The 20190-nt window shown below is 33.1% G+C and overlaps 1 protein-coding gene across 1 annotated transcript in view; it reads right to left on the reverse strand.

Annotated features, from left to right (window-relative positions):
* The window catches only part of STPG2 (sperm tail PG-rich repeat containing 2), a 542953-nt gene that overhangs the window by 228731 nt on the left and 294032 nt on the right, over positions 1-20190 (reverse strand). The window contains exon 9 of the mRNA XM_031935322.1: positions 5416-5575. Coding sequence (XP_031791182.1) covers positions 5416-5575 — 160 coding nt within the window. The remainder of the gene's footprint in view (positions 1-5415; positions 5576-20190) is intronic.

Raw genomic sequence — 20190 nt, forward strand, 5'->3', positions numbered from 1 at the left:
TTCTTTATTCCTTTATTTTCTTAATAAACTCTCTTTCACTTACAAAATAAAAGTGTTACTACTTGTTGATAATTCACCTTGTCACCCAAGAGCTCTGATGGAGATGCACAAGGAAATTAGTGTTATTTTCATGCCTGCTAATACAACATCCATTCTGAAGCCATGGATCAAAGACTAATTTCAGCTTTCAAGTCTTACTTTAAAAATACATTTTGTAAGGCTATGGCCACCATACAGAATGACTCCTCTGGGATCTGGGCAAAGTAAATTGAAAACCTTCTGGAAAGGCTATACCATTACAGATATCATTAAGAACATTCATGATTCATGAGAAGAGGTCAAAAGATCAACATAAACAGAAGTTTGAAAAAGGTTGATTCCATTCCTCATGAATTGAGGGGTTCAAGATTTCAGTAGAGGAAGTAACTGCACATATGGTAGAAATAGTAAGATAACTAGAATTAGAAGTGGAGCCCAAAGATGACTGAATTCCTAAAATTTCATGATGAAACTTGAAAGGATGAGGAGTTGATTCTTGTGGATGAGCAAAGAAAGTGGTTTATTGAAATGGGATTTACTCCTGGTGAAGATGCTGTGAACACTGTTGAAATAACAACAAGGGATTTCGAATATTGGATAAACTTAGTTAATAAAACAGTGATAGGGTTAGGGAGGATTAACTGTACTTTTAAAGAAGTTCTATTGTGAGTCAAGTGCTATCAAGTCACATCATATGCCACAGAGAAATCTCATGAAAGGAAGGGTCAATCAGTGTGGCCAATTTCATCGTTGTCTTATTTTAAGAAATTTCCAGAGCCACCCCAATCTTTAGTCAACAAAATTCTGACTATTCAGCAGCCACCAACATCGAAGCAAGACCCTCCAGGAGAAAAAGAAGACTCGCTGAAAGCTCAAATAATTGTTAGCATTTTTTTAAAGCAATTCAGTGTTTTTAATTAAGTCATTTTCTTTGTTTTATTTAGACATAATGCTATCGCACACTTAATAGGCTATAGTATAGTATAAACATAATTTATATGTACTGGGAAATCAAAAAACTCATGTGACTCACTATTGCAATCTTAGTTTTATTGCAGTGCTATGTAACCGAACTAAGCCATATTGCCAAGATATGCCTTTATTAATTTCTCAGTGAAGCCTTCCCCATTAACATTATTTGGAACTGATTCACCATCCACTCTAAACTCTCAATCCTTTTACCTCTTGTTTGTCCCCCCCATGGAATTTAAAAATGCTTGATTTTCCTTCTTCCTCTTTCTATTTATCAATCTACCTCTTCATTTATTAAATGTCTCTTATATCTGAAATTAAGCTCTATGAAACAAGAATATTTACTGTATCACAGCATATATTATTCATTATTAGTTCATAATTAATATTAACAATATTTAACAACTGATAATAACAATAAATTAATATTTAGTTAATAAAATATATTATTAATTAAAATTAAAAATAAGCTCTACGAAACAAGAATATTTACTCTATCACAAGTCCCTGGAAGAGTACTTAATATATAAGATAGTCTCAATACATATTTGTTAATTGATTGAATAGATTAATCCTATCTTGTTACCAAGATCTTCCCATGTTTAAAAAATCATATAATATTTGTAATATTTTCATAGGACTCTAGTCAGTTATGTATCAAAATTAACTAAACTCCACTTTTCTTTCCATTTAGGACATTTTGAACTTTTTATTACTCTTTTCGTTAAGTCCTTGATGTTTAAGTTTTGGTATTAATAATTGCCTTAGGATGATCTTAGAAGCAGAATTCTAGGGTCAAATGGCATTAATATTTGAAACAGTTTGCCAACCTGCCCTTAAGAAACACTGATATAAATTTATACTTTTAACACAATGTATGAGGGTCCTCAATTTTCCACACTCTCAACAATGTTTATATCCATTTTCTTTTTAAATTTGTCAAGCATACCCCCGCCCCCAACCCATGACGAAAAACATGTCAATGTGAGAGATAAAGTGATGCTTAAATACTTTTCCACTTAACAATTTCACTTTACCTGAGTTGGATCAATCACAAAATCATTTACATATCCATTAATTAAAACTTGGTGTAATAAGAGAAGACTGCTTTATAATGTAATATGCCTAATTTAATTATTTCTTCATTAAACAATTCTACTGTGTTTTATTAGTCACACAACACTAAAGGATATACAATACACTGATTGTGGATGTACTATTTCCTTCTTTAATTTAGATTAATGAAAATGACTTTTGTCCCTCTTAAGTATATTCCAAAAAACTTTACTTATAAATAAAACCATTTTCATATTTCTAAATAAAGATCTAAAATAATTTGAAATAAATACATGGTTATAACATGAGTTATTGAATGTCTTACAAGTTCCATAAATCCCATGAGATTATAATTATTCACATATGCATCAACCTCAGTTCTTAACACTTTTATCTACAAATGTAAGATATCCAGTAATCAGTTTTAATTTTCCAATAATTATATAGATAGAAAGATAACAATGTACATTTTTAAGTTCTGTGAGGCACAGCATTCTTTCTAGTAATATAATGACCCAAGTAACAAATATGCATATCATGCTCTCCACATTAAGTCAGACAATCTTATAGTTTCATTTATGTGTACACATATGTATACATATAACAATACTAAATAATTTTATCTGATGTATAAGAAATTTTGCATCCAACCAAAAAAGGTCTTTCCATTGCTATTAAAGCAAAACAAAATTACCAATGTTTAATAGAGAAATAATAGGGTAAAGAAACTTCTTTTCTTATTTTGTTACTAAGAACATTATATGAAAGGCCATCATTCATAAGATAAACATTGACCCACAGTATACAACAAATAGAATTATTATCACTGGATCTTTTGATTATATAATGATTTTTTAAAAATCAAATGATGTCATGTATTAGCTGTCTCTAGCAAAAGTTAGAGTCAAAACTACAAACAAAAATGGGTTATTTTCATTGTAAAGCAAAAACAACATTAGTATGTATATATTAATATTAAAAAAGAATAGACAATTATTTGTTATATTAATTAAAAAAAACAAAGTAAAACTCTATTTAAAAATTAGGAACCTATTTAGAGACTTGATAATATCACACTTGAATCTTGTCCTTGATTAGATCAATGTAACAGAGTCTAGACAAAGGAAAATTAATCTTCAATTACCAGAATACAGCATGATATTAATTGAACTGGCCCTGAGCACCTACTAAATCTATGTTAGAGCAATATTTTAGATGGTATACCTTAAGGTAGTGGATTAAATTTAAAAGAATAATGCCATAATTACTACAATATCTACATGTCAGAGGATATAAAATTTCATATATCATGGTATCAGATAATAGCCTCAGAGGTCCATATGGCTTTTTCTAATGTGTTGATTATAGAGGCATGTGGGGTTTCTGTTATTATCCCTTTGAAATATGGGCCACTTTAAGATGCAGGATAGCAAACTTCATGAATTACTGGTATTAACCAACGTGATAAGCTCTTTTCATTTCACAAGCTGTCTACTCTGCAGTTGTACAGTGACTTTGACAGTCACTATGCCTTTGACTTCCAAATAATAACTGTCTTCCAAATGAAGATATTTCCCTTACCTCTCAAATTCTGTTAGAAGCTAGTGTTGGCTTAACGTTAAGAAGAAACATGTTTCATATTATGATAAGATCTTATACTTCAAAGGAGCTTCAAAGGTTCTGAAAATGACTTTGAAATATAGTTCTCATTAATCTTTTGTATTCTCATGAGGCAAGTAGGTGGCAAATATCTCAATTGTGAAAAATAGAAACTAATGAAAGAATTAGCTAATTTGCTTGCTCTATGAGAAATACTGAAGCAATGAAAAGTCTTTCAATCCTGGCACTTAACTGAAACTCTTACTTTGCATTCCATGTGTAAGAATTTTTATGCAAAGGAGAATAAAGGGAGACAGACAAAAAATATCAGGAAATATGATACTGAACATAATCTACTTCATAAGACTCTGAGATTAATATTATTTCTTATTTAATTGATTGTGCTTGATGCTGGTGATAGTGCTGAAATGTCAAAGAACTTATTTCCCTGGATAACCACATTTGAGTGTAGTCAGGGACATACTACAGGAGTTTGAATCCTACTTCACAGCAAAGCTAAAACCTCACAAAATCAACAATGGTGTAATAACTCAAGAGAAGAAAAAGAAAATAAAAAGTGAAATTTCAACTTAAAATGGATCTATAGGCTGGCAATATGCCTGATTTTTAAAAGGCAGTGAGAAACACAGCAAGCCTCTGGATCTCAGGCTGTCCAAGTATTATTTGCTGGAGAAGTTATATTCTCCTGTTTTAGTTTTTCATTAAAAACTTTGGAAAAAAGAGTTTCTTTATTCTGTTTCATTTTTTTTCTCCATATTCTCATAAAAATTCATTATAACAGTTTGGTTACTTAGTGGGAATATACTTGCAAATTACTGTTGAAAATGATTGCTCCTGTTCTCTATCTAGTTTTCCTGTGTAAAATAGCATAATAACTGACTTATCTTCATTTTCAGCAAAAGTTACTGCATTCATTTTTAGAACAAGAATGGTGTTACTGATAGCTAAGACTATCCAAATTTTAAAAATTAAAATTATTTTTGGAATTGTAAATGCTCAAATAAATGTTTATCTTTTTATATAGTTGTTTTCTTTATATTTGGAAAAAGAATAAAAATAATTCTGTACAACTGGCTTGATGTATATCCTCTATATGACTGATTTTCCAAATGAGGATAAAGTGCCTTTCTCCTCTAACAACTTTAGCATGTTATGAGTTCTGTTTTTTTTCCCTAATAGAATGCTGGATGACTTTATTAGCTTTAGTAAAAGTGGTAAAATTAAGAGACATAACCCACCCTCCCCCAAAATCTTCTTACATTTGAAAAGGTAGCTTAAATCTTCCACTGAATAAGTATTTTCTCTTTTTTGGTAAATTTAAGAGACATAACCCACCCTCCCCCAAAATCTTCTTACATTTGAAAAGGTAACTTAAATCTTCCACTGAATAAGTATTTTCTCTTTTTGGTTTTTGTCCTACACACTTAAGAGAGGCACAGTAAATGCAAATGTGTGTTTACAATTACAGTAAGTCCTCACATAACATCATGGATGGGTTCTCGGAAACTGCGACTTTAAGCAAAACGATGTACAACACAGCAGGTCCTCAAATAATGTTGATTAAGTCAATGTTATTTTGTTAAAGCACTGATGAGAAACATGGTTTGCTATAAATTATTTTGCTTAACTTTTCAGTCTCCACGAACCTATCAATAATTCTAGCTATTTTAATATGGAAACCTTAGAATTTTTTTTCCTGGTAGCTTTATAAGGACTATATAGACTTACCTGGCCCATCAGTCATTTTTTCTAGGCACCGAGGAGTTGCACTAAGAAAAGAGGCATGTTTTCTTTTAGCCACTAAACTACGAGGTGGCATATATTTATGCTTAACTTGGGACATCTCATATGATTTGTGAACATCATAGCTGCCTGGCGCTGGAGTAACCTGAAAAAAATTTTAATAGATGAGCATAAATATATCTTATATTGAAAATATCCAAGAAGATATCAGATGGATGGTTACAGTAAGCAATAAGTAGAAAAATCCTAAAACTTTTATTAATTAAACATTAAAACTACAAACTTAAAAAAGAATTCTTAAATCTATGCCCGCCTAACAAAAATGTAAATTTACTTGCCAAAATTAAAGTAAAATAAACACAAGTATGAACTTTAGGATCATTTTCTTTAAAAAATAGCTTTCATGATATAAATCAAATATATTCAATTTAATCATGAAAATCAAATTGCTTACAAGAATGAGAACAATGATTACCTGTTTTCCTAAGCAACAGAACTATTCCTGCTTTACTGTTCTAAGTGAACATACTTTACTTATTCTACAAAATGAGACTGCTTATTTCATTTTTAATAATTACAATTAAGTTAGAAGGCTTCCTCTTTCATTATTTATGATTCTTTATATGAATTGCAGTCATAGTAACATTTTTAATCAACATGAACCCACATGGATATTAATAAATACAATAATAATACTAAAGTAAAAGAAATGTAAGTGCCATATATTTGTTGGACAAGTAATGCCTTAAACAATTAGCTAATTATCTCAGTGAAAACCTTTTAAAACTAATTTTCCTCAAATTATAACATATTCCTTTGAAATCTGTTCACCTAGATTATGTATAAAGACCAAAACTTTTTAAGTGTTAATGATTTCCCAGTAGGCAGGAAAGTGTTACGGCAAGCATGTGGACTCTGGCACTAGATTTCCTAGGTTCCAAATATCTGCTGCTTACTAGCTATGTGACCTCAAGGAAGCCACTTACCCTCTGTGATCCTGAGTTTTTGCATATGTAAAGTGAGAAAAATGATCGTACTTATTTCATAATATTATTCTGAAGATTAAATGAGTTAAAATGAGTAATGTACTTAGCTTGGTACCTGTTTCTATAAAAGGGTTAAGTGAATCTTACTATTCTAGAAAAGTTAATTTCAATGCAAAAAAAAAAAAAAAAAGGCTGAACAGTCAGGGTTTGAGCTAACAGGGAAGTATTTTAAAGTTTCAAATAAGTCAAACAAAATTGGATACTGAGAAAGCATACTTTTGAAGTCCCTCTAGGAGCCATATTTTAGAAAACATATTTTTTCTTGTTCCTTACATCCATATTATCACCCTCAAGCATATGCTAACATTATCTTCCACTTCCAAAGAATCACAAAATATGGTAAGACCATGACTAGGGTAGGGGATTCTTACATGAAACCCCCATTTCTGGTTTGAGTCCCATGTTAAACATGAAATGTCATGATAGGTAAGTCATCTAAGAGATGCTGGAAACCATTTTCTTTTTGCCTGCATCAAGAGTATATACAGTAAGGGTAGGCGGAAAATAAGCAATAGAGGCAATATTTCCATAGATGATTTGTGTATCTTTCGGGGCTGCCTCTACAGTATGTGAAAAGAAACTGGAAGAGATTATAAAAACACAAAGAGATCCTGTGCATACAATATGCCCAGTGTAAACAGGAAAGCTTTGTGAAGGTCTTGATTGTGCCTACTATCACTTTAGTTATCTTATCAGAAGCCATTATTGTTCCCACTTCCCATAACACCATACCTGGTGTCACCATCTATTTCTTCTTCCAGTGCCTAGACTGGATATAATTGATAAGTTTGGCTACTGCCATTACAGAAACTATTTTTTTAATAACTTGAAGCAAAGACAAGAAACTGCATCAGTGATCAGTATTCTTCAACAATAGTTTGTTCACACCTGGAAAAGTTTGTCAACTAGTTCCTGAAATTCAGTAGATTCACTGCCTCTCCTACTAATCCAATGTATATTACCCTTGTTCATAACAACCTCTATCTATGCATATTTATTCTTCTCTGAAATGTATTCCCTGCTTGTCTACTTTACTGATGTTCCTTCCTCTTTCTACTCATCTTATATTCTCATTTTATTTGACCAAGAGATTAACATTTCAAGTAAATATCCCAAGCTGATGATTAATAGGACAAATCTGAAATTCTGTCTAGGAACAATAATTTAAACAATACCTATATACTGTATAGTACCTTAAATCAGTTGAATATCATGTCGGGGAAATAGTATTTGTAGATGAGATCATCAAATTTGTTGGTGATTCTTTATACATCACAGAAAATAAAGAAGGGACATGAAGAATGGATATAATAGACATTTCTCATGGTTTTTATTTTCTTTTTGGCTTATTGCATGACTTTTTTCTCATGCCAATATTCAAATCCTGTTTCTGCATTTGGGAAACTCCACATTATACAGCAGAGAATCTGGGTCCCAACACAAAAGCTAAAAATGTCTGGCTCTCATCTTCCTGGCCTCATTTTTTAGCTAGAACATGAATCCTTGTCCTAGGCTTAGTGTCCTGACTTCCTCATCCGGAAAACAAAAGCCCTACCCTAAAATAACATAAAGAAGCATAAAATTTGTATAATTAATGTGCATAAAATTCTTAAAATGTTTTCTGATACATAAGGAGTACCAGTGTTGGCTTTCATTGCTATCATCATTGCCATTGGCATTATTATCTTTATTAGGTATAGGACTACGGGAACCCCTCAGTAATATCTCCCTTGCCTGAAGAGAGATGCTAATGGGATATTAAAAGGGAAGTCTCTAGTATTTTAAGCTACAAACAAATCAAAAGTAGTTAAGTTGTTGAGAATCACATAAAGACAATGTTCCAGGAAGTGTAAAAAAAAAAATTCACTGGTTTCAACTACTTCAAAGGAAGGTGGGTCAGCCTGTTTGTATTTTGGCAAAACCATCTCACACACCTTCTGAATTTATTCATTTCTGTCAAGTCAAAGTCCCTATAAAATTCTACATGCTCAATACTCATGCAAAAACTCACTTAAAACTCAAGCCTAACTGACCTGTAACCCCATAGACCAAGAGATTAACATTTCTTGGTCTGATTTCATACAAATTCAGAATTTGTATGAAAAGGATTCAGCATTTCCAACTGAATGAAATTGGAAAAATTCTGAGTTTGTATGAAATCAGGAGGTTTGAAACCTCCTGAAACCTCTTGATTTCATACAAATTCAGTTTTTCCAGAATCAAGAGGTTTCAGGAGGTATGAAACCTCCTAATTTCATACACATTCAGAATTTTTCCAATTTCACCGAATGTTCCCTGCTATTTTGACATATGAAATTACATATACTCTCTGATCTCAGACATGTGAAACTGCATGTAGGCTTTGATCTTCAAAAACCTTGGTTACAAATATCAACAAGTAAACCCCTCAGCCACAGAAAGGAATGGAGCATTCAATCCCTAAATTGTCTCCCATGTTGTAGCACATTGCAAATAAGGATTGACCTCAAGTTTTAGTCTCAGAATAAAGTTTTCCTTTACCATGCTATGGTAAAAGATCTGGAAATACTTTTACTTCATATTCACTTTGCATAATAGTTTTACTAAATATAGAATTTTTGCTTGAATTTTTTTACTCTTAGCCTTTTGCATGTCACTTCACTAATTTCTGACCTCCACTGATTCTGATGAGAAGTCTACAATTAGTGATATTGTTTCCACTACATAAGTTTCCTTTTTCTTGTTGCTTTCAAGATGTTACCTTTGTTCTCTTTCACTAGTTTGACTATAATGTGTGTAAGTGTGAGTTCTCCTTAAATATATTCTACTTGGAGTTCACTTAACTTCCTGGATTCATAGATTAGTGTTTTTTTTATTACATTTGGAGAGATTTCAGCAAGTATGTCTTCAAATATTTTTCTGCTCCTTTCTTTTTCACCTCTCCTTCTGGGACTTTTATTATCCATATGCTGAAATACTTGACATTGACCCACAGGTGTCAAACTACTCATACTGTTCAATCTTGTTCTCTGTTTCTCATATTCAATGATTTCTATTGATCTATCTTTCACTTCATTAATTATGTCTTCTGCCCTCTCAAATCTCCTGAGCTCAGTTAATAAATTTTTTATTTATATTTTTGTACTTTACAACTTTAGAATTATTTTCATTCTTTTGTTTGTTTCTTTGCTTGCTTCTATTATCTATTGAAATTCTCTATTGGCTCACTGCTAGCATGTTTTTCTTTAATTATTTAATCATAAGTTCCATTAATTTATTGAAAAAAATTTAATAGCTGATATTTACATATCTAATAAGTTTTGGTTGAAAAGTAGACATTTTAAGATAAGAGAGCAACTCTGGATTTTTTTTTTCTTTAATGAGATTTGTTGTCCATTTCACCTAAGTTTTCAAATTTCAAATTTGTTAATAATGCAAACTGTTTGCTTTTTGCTTCAGAATCTGTAGACATGTCCTTTTCATTTCTGAAATTTGTCATTTAAGCCATTTCTCATTTTTTCTTACTAAGTAACATTATAAGGTGGTTTATTCTATTCGATCTCTTTAGAATAGATTTATCTAAATATATAGGTTTATCTTTACATTTGAATTTCTTTCTTCTTAAAGTTATTTATGTCAGTATTTGCTTTGCATATACGTGGAACTGTGCATACAACTTTAAATTATCATCTTATTCTGGTTAATTAAACATTTTAAAAATATTGACCGACCATGACCGTTTACTTCTAAATTGCTTTTTGTTTTAACATATTTTATCTAGAATCAAAATAGCTACTCCCGGATTTCCACCAATGAGTAAGTTTTGATAAACCATTACTGATAAACAGTTAAGTTTTGATAAACCTTGGCATTAAATTTTAGAAATAGTAAAATTTTAAAATTATTGCTTGAAAGATATCAGAGATTGGTAATAATAGGAGGATTTTTGTGCTCAATTCCAAAAAGTAGAAGAGACCTTCCTATGTAAATTGAGATTACAAGCTGTGTTCCATTCCTGTGGCCATTTACTAAGTCTGGGCAAGGGCTAAAGACTGGTATTGTCACAGATTATTCAAAGAGAAAAAGGAATTTGTGGGGCGTTTGAAAGTCACATAGTATAGCATGACTATGAGAGAATAAAGGCTGAGAGAAGGGAGCCTGAACTTCTGAACCTGAACCTCAGCCTAAACTCAGAGGAGCCTGAACTCATCATCACTGATTCTTTACTATGAAATATTTACTGAATACTGAAGCAGGCAAAAGCATAGAGGTCTGGACTGGAAAGACAGTAAAATCTCCAGTAATCTAGTGATGCCTAGGAGACAACATCACACTAGAGGTATGACTGACAACAAATACAAGTTTATTCCTCAAGATAGTTGCCATATTTTGAATCTAAATCGGATACAAAACTAAAGTTGAAAACACTGAAGGGTTGAATATGCAGGAAAGAAGGGAAAGGGAACTTCAGACTCTCAATCAAAAAACCAGGAAGGCAACTGGGCGCCGTGGCTCACATCTGTAATCCCAGCACTTTGGGAGGCCAAGGTGGGTGGATCACGAGGTCAGGAGTTCCAGACCAGGCTGACCAACGTGGTGAAACCCCATCTCTACTAAAAACACAAAAATTAGCCAAGCGTGGTGGCACGTGCCTGTAGTCCCAGCTACTCAGGAGGCTGAGGCAGGAGAATCACTTGAACCCAGGAGGCGGAGGTTGCAGTGAGCCGAGCTCGTGCCACTGCACTCCAGCTTGGCAGCAGTGTGAAACACTGTCTCAACAAAAAAAAAAAAAAAAAAAAAAAAGGCAACATGGAGGGCACAGGACCACGAAGGCAGAGTGAAATATCAGTCTTTGCTTAGGAGACAAACTTACTGGAAAGAAAAGCCTGCAACAATATGCAGTAGGTCTAATAGCAAGAGTTATATGAAAGAAATTCATACAATACACTAGAGTTAAAATTCTGAGCAATTAAACCAGAACTACTTCCTCTTTCAAGTTACAAAATAAATGTTCTTCCATTTCTGTGCATGTATATCTTATAACTTGTTCTAGCTGTTATTTCGTAGTTAAGTATATTCTAGTCTAAAATTTTATTTCAAATTCCTAAATACATAATTTTAAGTCACATATAGCTTCTTTTACAATGAAGCTTGCCATTATCATTGAAGTGACTTAAGAAGACTTCAAACTTTCAATCAAAACTTTCAAGCAATTAGGAGGCCGAGACGGGTGGATCACGACAAGGTCAGGAGATCGAGACCATCCTGGCTAACACGGTGAAACCCCGTCTCTACTAAAAAATACAAAAAACTAGCCGGGCGAGGTGACGGGCACCTGTAGTCCCAGCTACTCGGGAGGCTGAGGCAGGAGAATGGCGTGAACCTGGGAGGCGGAGCTTGCAGTGAGCTGAGGTCCGGCCACTGCACTCCAGCCCGGGCGACAGAGCGAGACTCCGTCTCAAAAAAAAAAAAAAAAACTTTCAAGCAAAATCTTTAATCAAATATATATGGTGAAAAACTTTATAGGCTATCAATATAGTTATGTTTGCCTAAATATTCAGAAAACTTTGTTTAAGCAATTTGCCAACCTACTTATCCAAATTGCTTAAATTTGGTTCTATAAAGAAGAAAGTCATTTCAGATGATAATCAAATTATCTTTGTTTTACATGTTGCAAATTATAACTACTAATGTCATCCTTGCCATTTTAAGCATCTCTAATATTCATCATTGTAAATATATGCCTCGTAAAATACATGACTTAGAAAGGAACGTGTTATTTTGATAGGAAAAAAAATTTTAATATAGATATAAAATTATAGTATTAATTGTAAGCAATAGGTAAAAATTGAAAATACCGACTTTATTTCCATCCTCTCCTAGCACACTGGAAAAGACCATTTAGGCCAATGTTTTATGAAAGGAATTAGAATTGCCTGGAAAACATAATACTTCAAAGCTCAGTAAAAACTAACAAAAAGTACTGATAGTCAAAATCACATAGGCAATAACACAACAGACTTAACCTAGTTCCTGCAACATAACATTATGCTAGTCATATTTGAATCACAAAGTTTCAGTTGTGTTCTGGACATTTGCACTTCATTATCCTCAGATAGCCTTAAAATAAAACTTATTATCTTCCCTTACCTCCAGCTACCAAACGATGTTTCTTTCCTCACTGACTTACAAAAAAATTCTATGTTTAGCCAAGCCTAAAAATACAAAGCTGGCTTTTACTTTTGTTCACCTTTCTCTCTCATATCTAAAAATGACCAAGGTTATATCTATTGTAACCTCTCTCACCTTAGACATTTCTGTCCTTCACTACCACAAAGATCCTGGCATGGGCTCCAAAATACTTATTACTTGGCAGTTGGACTACCTGCCTATTTTAGCTTTAGGTCTTTTAGTCCACAACTATTTGCATGCTAGTAGCCAATAAATTATTGTACTAAAAATGACATAAACCTGCTAAAAACCCCCACTGGTTCCCCAGTGCCTATGGGAAAAAAATTCAGGAAACTCTCCTTGGCATCCAAAGCCTCTTTTCAATTTGAAGGCAAATTTACAACTGTAAAAGCCAGTTCAAGTAGAATCTCTTTCATTAAGCATTCTCGAGAATCCTAGCTAGAAGTGATATCTTACTCTTCTGAATTCTTTTATTATTCATTATTTGCATAAATACATAAACATAAATAACACACTGAACAAATATACTATAAATATTTGAACATTTACTACTTTGTTTATATAAGGGCAAGAAGTAGATAAAACTGTCTGATGAGAAGGAAGACAAAATTTCCTCAGATAAGATTCAATTTACCCTTCAAATTTATGGAGTAATTTTTCTATTATTCTCTCAAATTAGTGAAAAATGATAGTAGGAATCTAGGGATATAAAAGCGCCATAATATCATCCGGTATTTAGGTCCTTTCATGTTTTTTGCTGCATCGTATTTAGGTTGTGACCCTCATCCTTATATTCTCTCAAGATATTGACTGTGGGTCCTGTCATAATGTTTTGATTTCAAAAATAAAGCAGAGAAAAGGTAAAAAGCAAAAATCGTTTAACAACTATAAAAGCCTTTTCTGAAGTATTTTCTGAAAGCCTAAGCTAGTAACTTCTGCTTTTTTTGCATTGGCTAAAAGTGTGCCAAATAACCATCCTCAAGCTGCAAGGGAACCCTGAAAAAGTAGTTGCTTTACCTGGGCACATTGTTATTCTAAATAAAATTGGGTTCTGTTAGCAAGAAAGAAAGAATAAATGAATACTGAGTAAGAAACTGATAATCTCAGTCATAATAGCTCTCTGTTTTTGAGGTCATTAGAACTGTAAAATGTTAACTCACTTCAGAAACTATGTGTAATATTGAACTAACTTTGTCAAAAGCTTTCTGACCATGGTTTATTCATTCACTTTAGTCTCTAATTCTTGTCAATCCTTTGAGTCTCAAATCTTCCCTGAATTCATTAGCTCTTTCAGCTCTGATATGCTCTCACAATACACAACTTTTAACTTTGCAGCAGTTATTATATTTGTAATTAAACAAGTCTCTAATTACTTGTTTAATATCACCCATCACCATAGGAATGAGAGAGCTCCTTGAGTGTTCAGAAAGCCTCTATTTTGCATATCATTGTATCTCCCAGAATGACAAATGTCTTTGCAAACAGTGATTGACACATATTTTTTAATCAATGAATGAATATGTGAGTTATGCGTGTGTGAATGAGTCTAACAGTATCTAACAGAATGAGTCTACCTTGAGGCTTTTTGTTTAGCCTTGTTGTTGAGTTCTTCCATAACAGTAGGGCTGATACTATGCCTTTAAAGTATTTTCAACCCATACAATGCTTAAATTTACCTCAAATGTAATCAGTTCTATATTCTTTATTTAGCAAAGCCTAAAAATACAAAGCTAGCTTTTTCTTTTGTTCACCTTTCTGTGTTGTATAAATATTTTTCAAATACTGCTTTCGCTAAGGATGTTCCTGTTTCTAATAAAGGTAGATATAATTTATAATCTCAGAAATGATATAGAAGTAGGAATATGTCCATTAAAACTTTGATCAAGGACTAACTTTCACAAAATCATTACAGAGTGTCTCCACGTAGTTAAATTTGATTAATATTTAATGTGAGATGCATTTTCTTCTCTTTGCTATCAAAAAGTAGACTTTGACTTTTAATGCTTAAGTTTTCATGACCACCTTTGACATTAGTTTTACAGAAAAAAAAATGTGCGTCTCAGCATATTAAAGTAAAATACAAGAACAGAAATGGCCTATATAACCTTTCTCTTCCTGCAAATGCTAATGCTACTGAGGCAGAGAATAAGCAGATTATCGCCAATTATAATAGATCTAATTGACATAATATCCATTCTTCAGAGTTCCACTTTTAGTCTAAAAGTTAATTCTTTTGGAATGTTGAATGTAAAGACAGAGAAATTCTTTTAAAAGGACATAATTGCTCCTAGTACCCGTTGAACAGATTTGGATATGGCATTAAAAATCACCTTGATAAACTTGAAGTAAATTTTGAACATAAGTTGTGAGAGATGTGTGAATTTAAACAGCAGAGTTAGGAAAATTATTCATTAACCCTAGAGAAATGTCTAAGATTCCAATCAATTTATGTTCATACTTTTTAAAATCAAATGAATCTTAACATCATCTACTTTGGTTCAGTATGGCAAGAAACATCCCTTGTACATAAATAGAAATCATTTTAAGGTAGTGCTACTAAAATACCACAGAACTTGAAGTCAGAATTGCTGGGTTATATTTATAGCCTTATTATTAACTTTTAAAAGGCCCTCAAGAACCTCACCTGCTCATTTACACCCCCCACCATGAAGTATGTGGAAGGTCACTGTGCACAAGGCATTTCTCTGTATTCTTTGTCCTGTGAGATTGTCAGTGAGACGAATTGTAGAACTACTCATATTTGGAACCTGCCTCCACCATAGTAAGGGTAATGGTGGGCAGGATGGTCCAGCCTTTCTTTCCTAAGCTACAAATATCTCAACATTCCATTACCCACTTCAAAAACAATTATGTAGTTATATTTAGACAGAGAATAGTAATGGTGATAACAGGGAGAAATACACTATGCATAAGGTAAAGAGAAAGGAGAAAAATCAAGATGAGTAAGACAAGGTATGGAACAACAAGAAAAGAACATTGTCTAGACAGAGACGTATAGATCCCTGATAATATTCACCATACTCCCAAGGTAACTATGTTTTCCATGTTATGACACATAGATTGTAGATCTCAATAGAAAAAGGCAAATTGCACATTTGAATTGCAGGACATCTAAGTATTCTACCCTAATGTTCCTATAAATACATATATTTTCTAATGAATGAAATATATTTTCAATACTCCCATCTGCTGCTAGATTTATAGTGCTTATGTGACATCAAAAAATTGTAAAAGTTCATGTATACTTTTGAAACAAACCTGCATGTTCTGCACATGCATCCCAGAACTTAGAGTAAAATAAAAAATTTTAAAAGAATATCGAAAAAAAATTGTGCAAGTTAGCTTACATTTCATGTCAAATTTAATAACACATTTTTTAGTGACACTAAATGTTTCTTGATTAAATAAACAAAAAAAGAAGAAGAAAGCATTCAATAAAAAGACTCCAAGGGTGCTATTACTATTTTCCACAATCACATTTAAAAGCTATAGTTATTTAAAACAACCAAAATACTTTTAACTTTATATGAATCAAAAACAGATCATTTTAAAAAAAAATGTGTGAATATTCTTACTTCTTCCTTCTCTTCTCTTGGAGAATTTGGTAGGCTGTTTCCCCTGTTGTATAAACAAAATGCTATGGAAGTGATAGTGTTTTTATTTTTTTATTTAGAAACTGGGTTTCATTCTCTCACCCAGGCTGGAGTGTAGTGACATGATCATAGTTCACTGCATCTTCAAGCTCCTGGGCTTGAGAGCTCCTCCCCGCTCAGCCTCCTGAGTAGCTGGAACTACAAGCACATGCCACCATGCCTAACTAATTTGGGGCTTTTTGTGGGGAATTTTGTGTCTTTTTTGTTGTTCTTTATTTGTTTTTTAATATAACATCTCGTCATCTTTCCCAGGCTGGTCTTGAACTCCTGGGCTCAAGTGATCCTCCTGCCTTGGTTTGCCAAAGTGCTGGGATTATAGGTGTGAGCCACTATTCTCAAATGCTACTCTATTTTAGTATCTGCCTATCAGCCTAACAACAAACATTTATGGTCTTTCTTATGCACTGGAGTTCATGTCTACCAGTAGTAAAGGTTATGGCCTCTGAAGCTGTGTTTCTGGGATCAAGCCCTGAGTCAACATTTTTGCTGGCCATATAACCATATAACCATGGTCAAATTATATGTCTCAGTTTTCTCATCTGTAAAATGGGTCTAATAATAATAATAGCTTCTATCTTCTTGGGTTATAAAGATTAAATGAGTTAATATATGTAGCACACAAGGCACATAAATAAGCACTACTTAAACTTTAGTTATTATTAAATAATAATATAATATAATGTACCATATATAATTTATATAATATGTATAATTATTATACCTCACTTATTTCATTATTTACACTAGTAAATATACATTCAATTAAAAGTATTTTTAAAAACATGGGGATCAGGGAATAAAACAGACATGAGAAACATAGCAAAGTACAAAATGGCAGGTATCAAGGTATCAATTCTACCATATCAATAATGACATTACATGTGAATGTATTACACAATCCAAACAAAAGGCAGGTACCGGTTTTATTAGATTTTTTTTTCTTTTCATTAACTTTTAAGTTAAGTGGTACATGTGCAGGATGTGCAGGTTTGTTATGTAGGTAAACAAGTGCAATTTTGGTTTGCTGAACAGATCATTCCATCACCTAGGTATTAAGCCAAGTATTCATTAGACACTCTTGCTGATGCTCTCCCTCCCCCAACCTCCTGCCTCCAATAAGGCCCCAGTGTGTGTTGTTCTCCACCATGTGTCCATGAGTTCTCATCATTCAGCTCCCACTTATAAGTGGGAACATGTGGTATTTAGTTTTCTGTTCCAGGGTTAGATTGCTGAATATAATGGCTTCCAATTCCATTAATGACCCTGCAAAGGACGTAATCTCATTCCTTTTTATGGCTGCATTGTACTCCATGGTGTGTATGTACCACATTTTCTTTATCCAGTCTATCATTGAGGGGCATTTGAGCTGATTCCACATCTTTGCTATTGTAAATAGTGCTGCAACAAATATACGCATGAATGTATTTCCCTGCTTAATAATAGAATGATTTATATTCATTTAGGTATATTCCCAGTAATAAGATTGCTGAGTCAAATGGTATTTCTGCCTCTAAGTCTTCGAGGAATCGCCACAGTATTCCACAGTAGTTGAACTAATTTATACTGCCACCAACAGACGGTATCTCATTGTGGTTTTGATTTCCAGTTCCCTGATGATCAGTGAGGTTGAGCTTTTTTTCCTGTGCTTGTCTTCTGCATTTATGTCTTTCAGACATAAATTTTCAGAAATGTCTGTTCATGTCCTTCGCCTACTTTTTAATAAGGTGTTTTTTTCTTGTAAACGTAAGTTCCTCTAGACTCTGATTATTAGACCTTTGTCAGATAGATTAATTGCAAAAATTTTCTCCAATTCTGTAGGTTGCCTACTCTGATGATAGTTTCTTTTGCTGTGCAGAAGCTCTTTAGTTCAATTAGATCCCATTTGTCAATTTTGGCTTTTGTTGCAATTGCTTTCAGCGTTTTCATCATGAAATCTTTGTCCATGCCTATGTCCTAAATGGTATTGCCTAGATTTTCTTCTAGGGTTTTTATAGTTTTGGGTTTTACATTTAAGTCTTTAATTCATCTTGCATTAATTTTTGAATATGGTATAAGAAAAAGGTCCAGTTTCAATTTGCTGCATATGGCTAGCCAGTTCTTGCAGCACCATTTATTAAATAGGAAATTCTTTCTCCATTGCTTGTTTTTGTCAAGTTTGTCAAATATCAGATGGCTGTAGGTGTGTGGTCTTAATTCTGAGTTCTCTATTCTGTTCTATTCGTCCATGTGTCTGTTTTTGCACCAGTACCATGTTTTGTTTACTGTAGCCCTGGACTATAGTTTGAAGTCAGGTAGCCTGATGCCTCCAGCTATGTTCTTTTTGCTTAGGATTTTCTTGGCTATTTGACCACTTTTTTAGTTGCATATGAATTCCGAAATAGTTTTTTCTAACTCTGTGGAGAATGTCCATGGTGGTTTAATGGAAATAGCATTGAATCTATAAATTACTTTGGGCAGAATGACTATTTTCATGATACTGATTCTTATCCATGAGCATGGAATGTTTTTCCATTTGTTTGTGTACTCTCTGATTTATTTGAGCAGTGATTTGTAGTTCTCCTTAAAGAGATCCTTCACTTCCCATGTTAGCTGTATTCCTAGGTATTTTATTCCTTTTTAACAATTGTGAATAGGAGCTTACACATGATTTGGCTCTCAGCTTACCTGTTGTTGGTGTATAGGAATGCTGGCAATTTTTGCACATGGATTTTGTATCCTGAGAGTTTGCTGAAGTTGTTTATGAGCTTAAGAAGCTTTTGGACTGAGACAATGATATTTTCTAGATATAGGATCATGTCATCTGCAAACAAAGATAATTTTACTTCCTCTCTTCCTATCTGAATATGCTTTATTTCTTTTACTTGCTTGATTTCCCTGGCCAGAATTTCCAATACTATGTTGAAGAGAAGTGGTGAGAGAGGGCATCCTTGTCTTGATTTTCAAGGGGAATGCTTCCAGGTTTTGTTCATTTGGTACAATATTGGCTGTGGGTTTGTAACATATGGCTCTCATTATTTTGAAGTATGTTATTTCAATACCTACTTCATGGAGTGTTTTTAACATGAAGAGATGTTGAGTTTTATCAAAGGCCTTTTCTGCATCTATTAAGATAATCATGTGGTTTTTGTCTTTATTCTGTTTATGGGATGAATCACATTTATTGACTCGTATATGTTGAAAAAATCTTGCATCCCAGAAATGAAGCCAACTTGATTGTGGTGAATGAGCTTTTTGATGTGCTGCTGGATTCAGTTTGCCAGTATTTTATTAAGGATTTTTGCATTGATGTTCACCAAAGATATTGACTTGAAGTTTTCTTTTTCTCTTGTATCCCTGCTATCTTTTGGTATCAGAATGGCTCTGGCCTCAAAGAATGAGTTAGAGAGGAGTCCCTTCTTTTCAACTTTTTGTCATGGTTTCCATAGAAATGAGCTGGTAAGCTCTTCTTGTAGCTCTGGAAGAATTTAGCTGTGAATCCATCTGGTGTTGGCTTTTTTTTTTTGGTTGGTAGGCTATTCATCACTGCCTCAATTTCGGAACTCACCACTGGTCTATTCAGGGATTCCATTTCTTCCTGTTTCAGTTTTGGGAGGGTGTATGTTTCAAGAATCTAACCATTTCTTCTAGATTTTGTAGTTTATGGTCATAAATGTGCTTAGAGTATTCTCTAATGATTGTTTATATTTCTGTGGGGTCAGTGGTGATACACCTTATCATTTCTGACTGTGTGTATGTGATTCTTCTCTATTTTCTTCTTTATTAGTCTAACTAGCAGCCTATCTATTTTATTATTTTTTTCAAAATATAGCTCCTGGATTCATTCAGTTTTTTCAAGGTTTACTCATATCTCTATCTCCTTCAGTTATGCT

This window comes from Piliocolobus tephrosceles, chromosome 3, assembly GCF_002776525.5.
Source record: "Piliocolobus tephrosceles isolate RC106 chromosome 3, ASM277652v3, whole genome shotgun sequence".
Lineage (NCBI taxonomy): Eukaryota > Metazoa > Chordata > Mammalia > Primates > Cercopithecidae > Piliocolobus > Piliocolobus tephrosceles.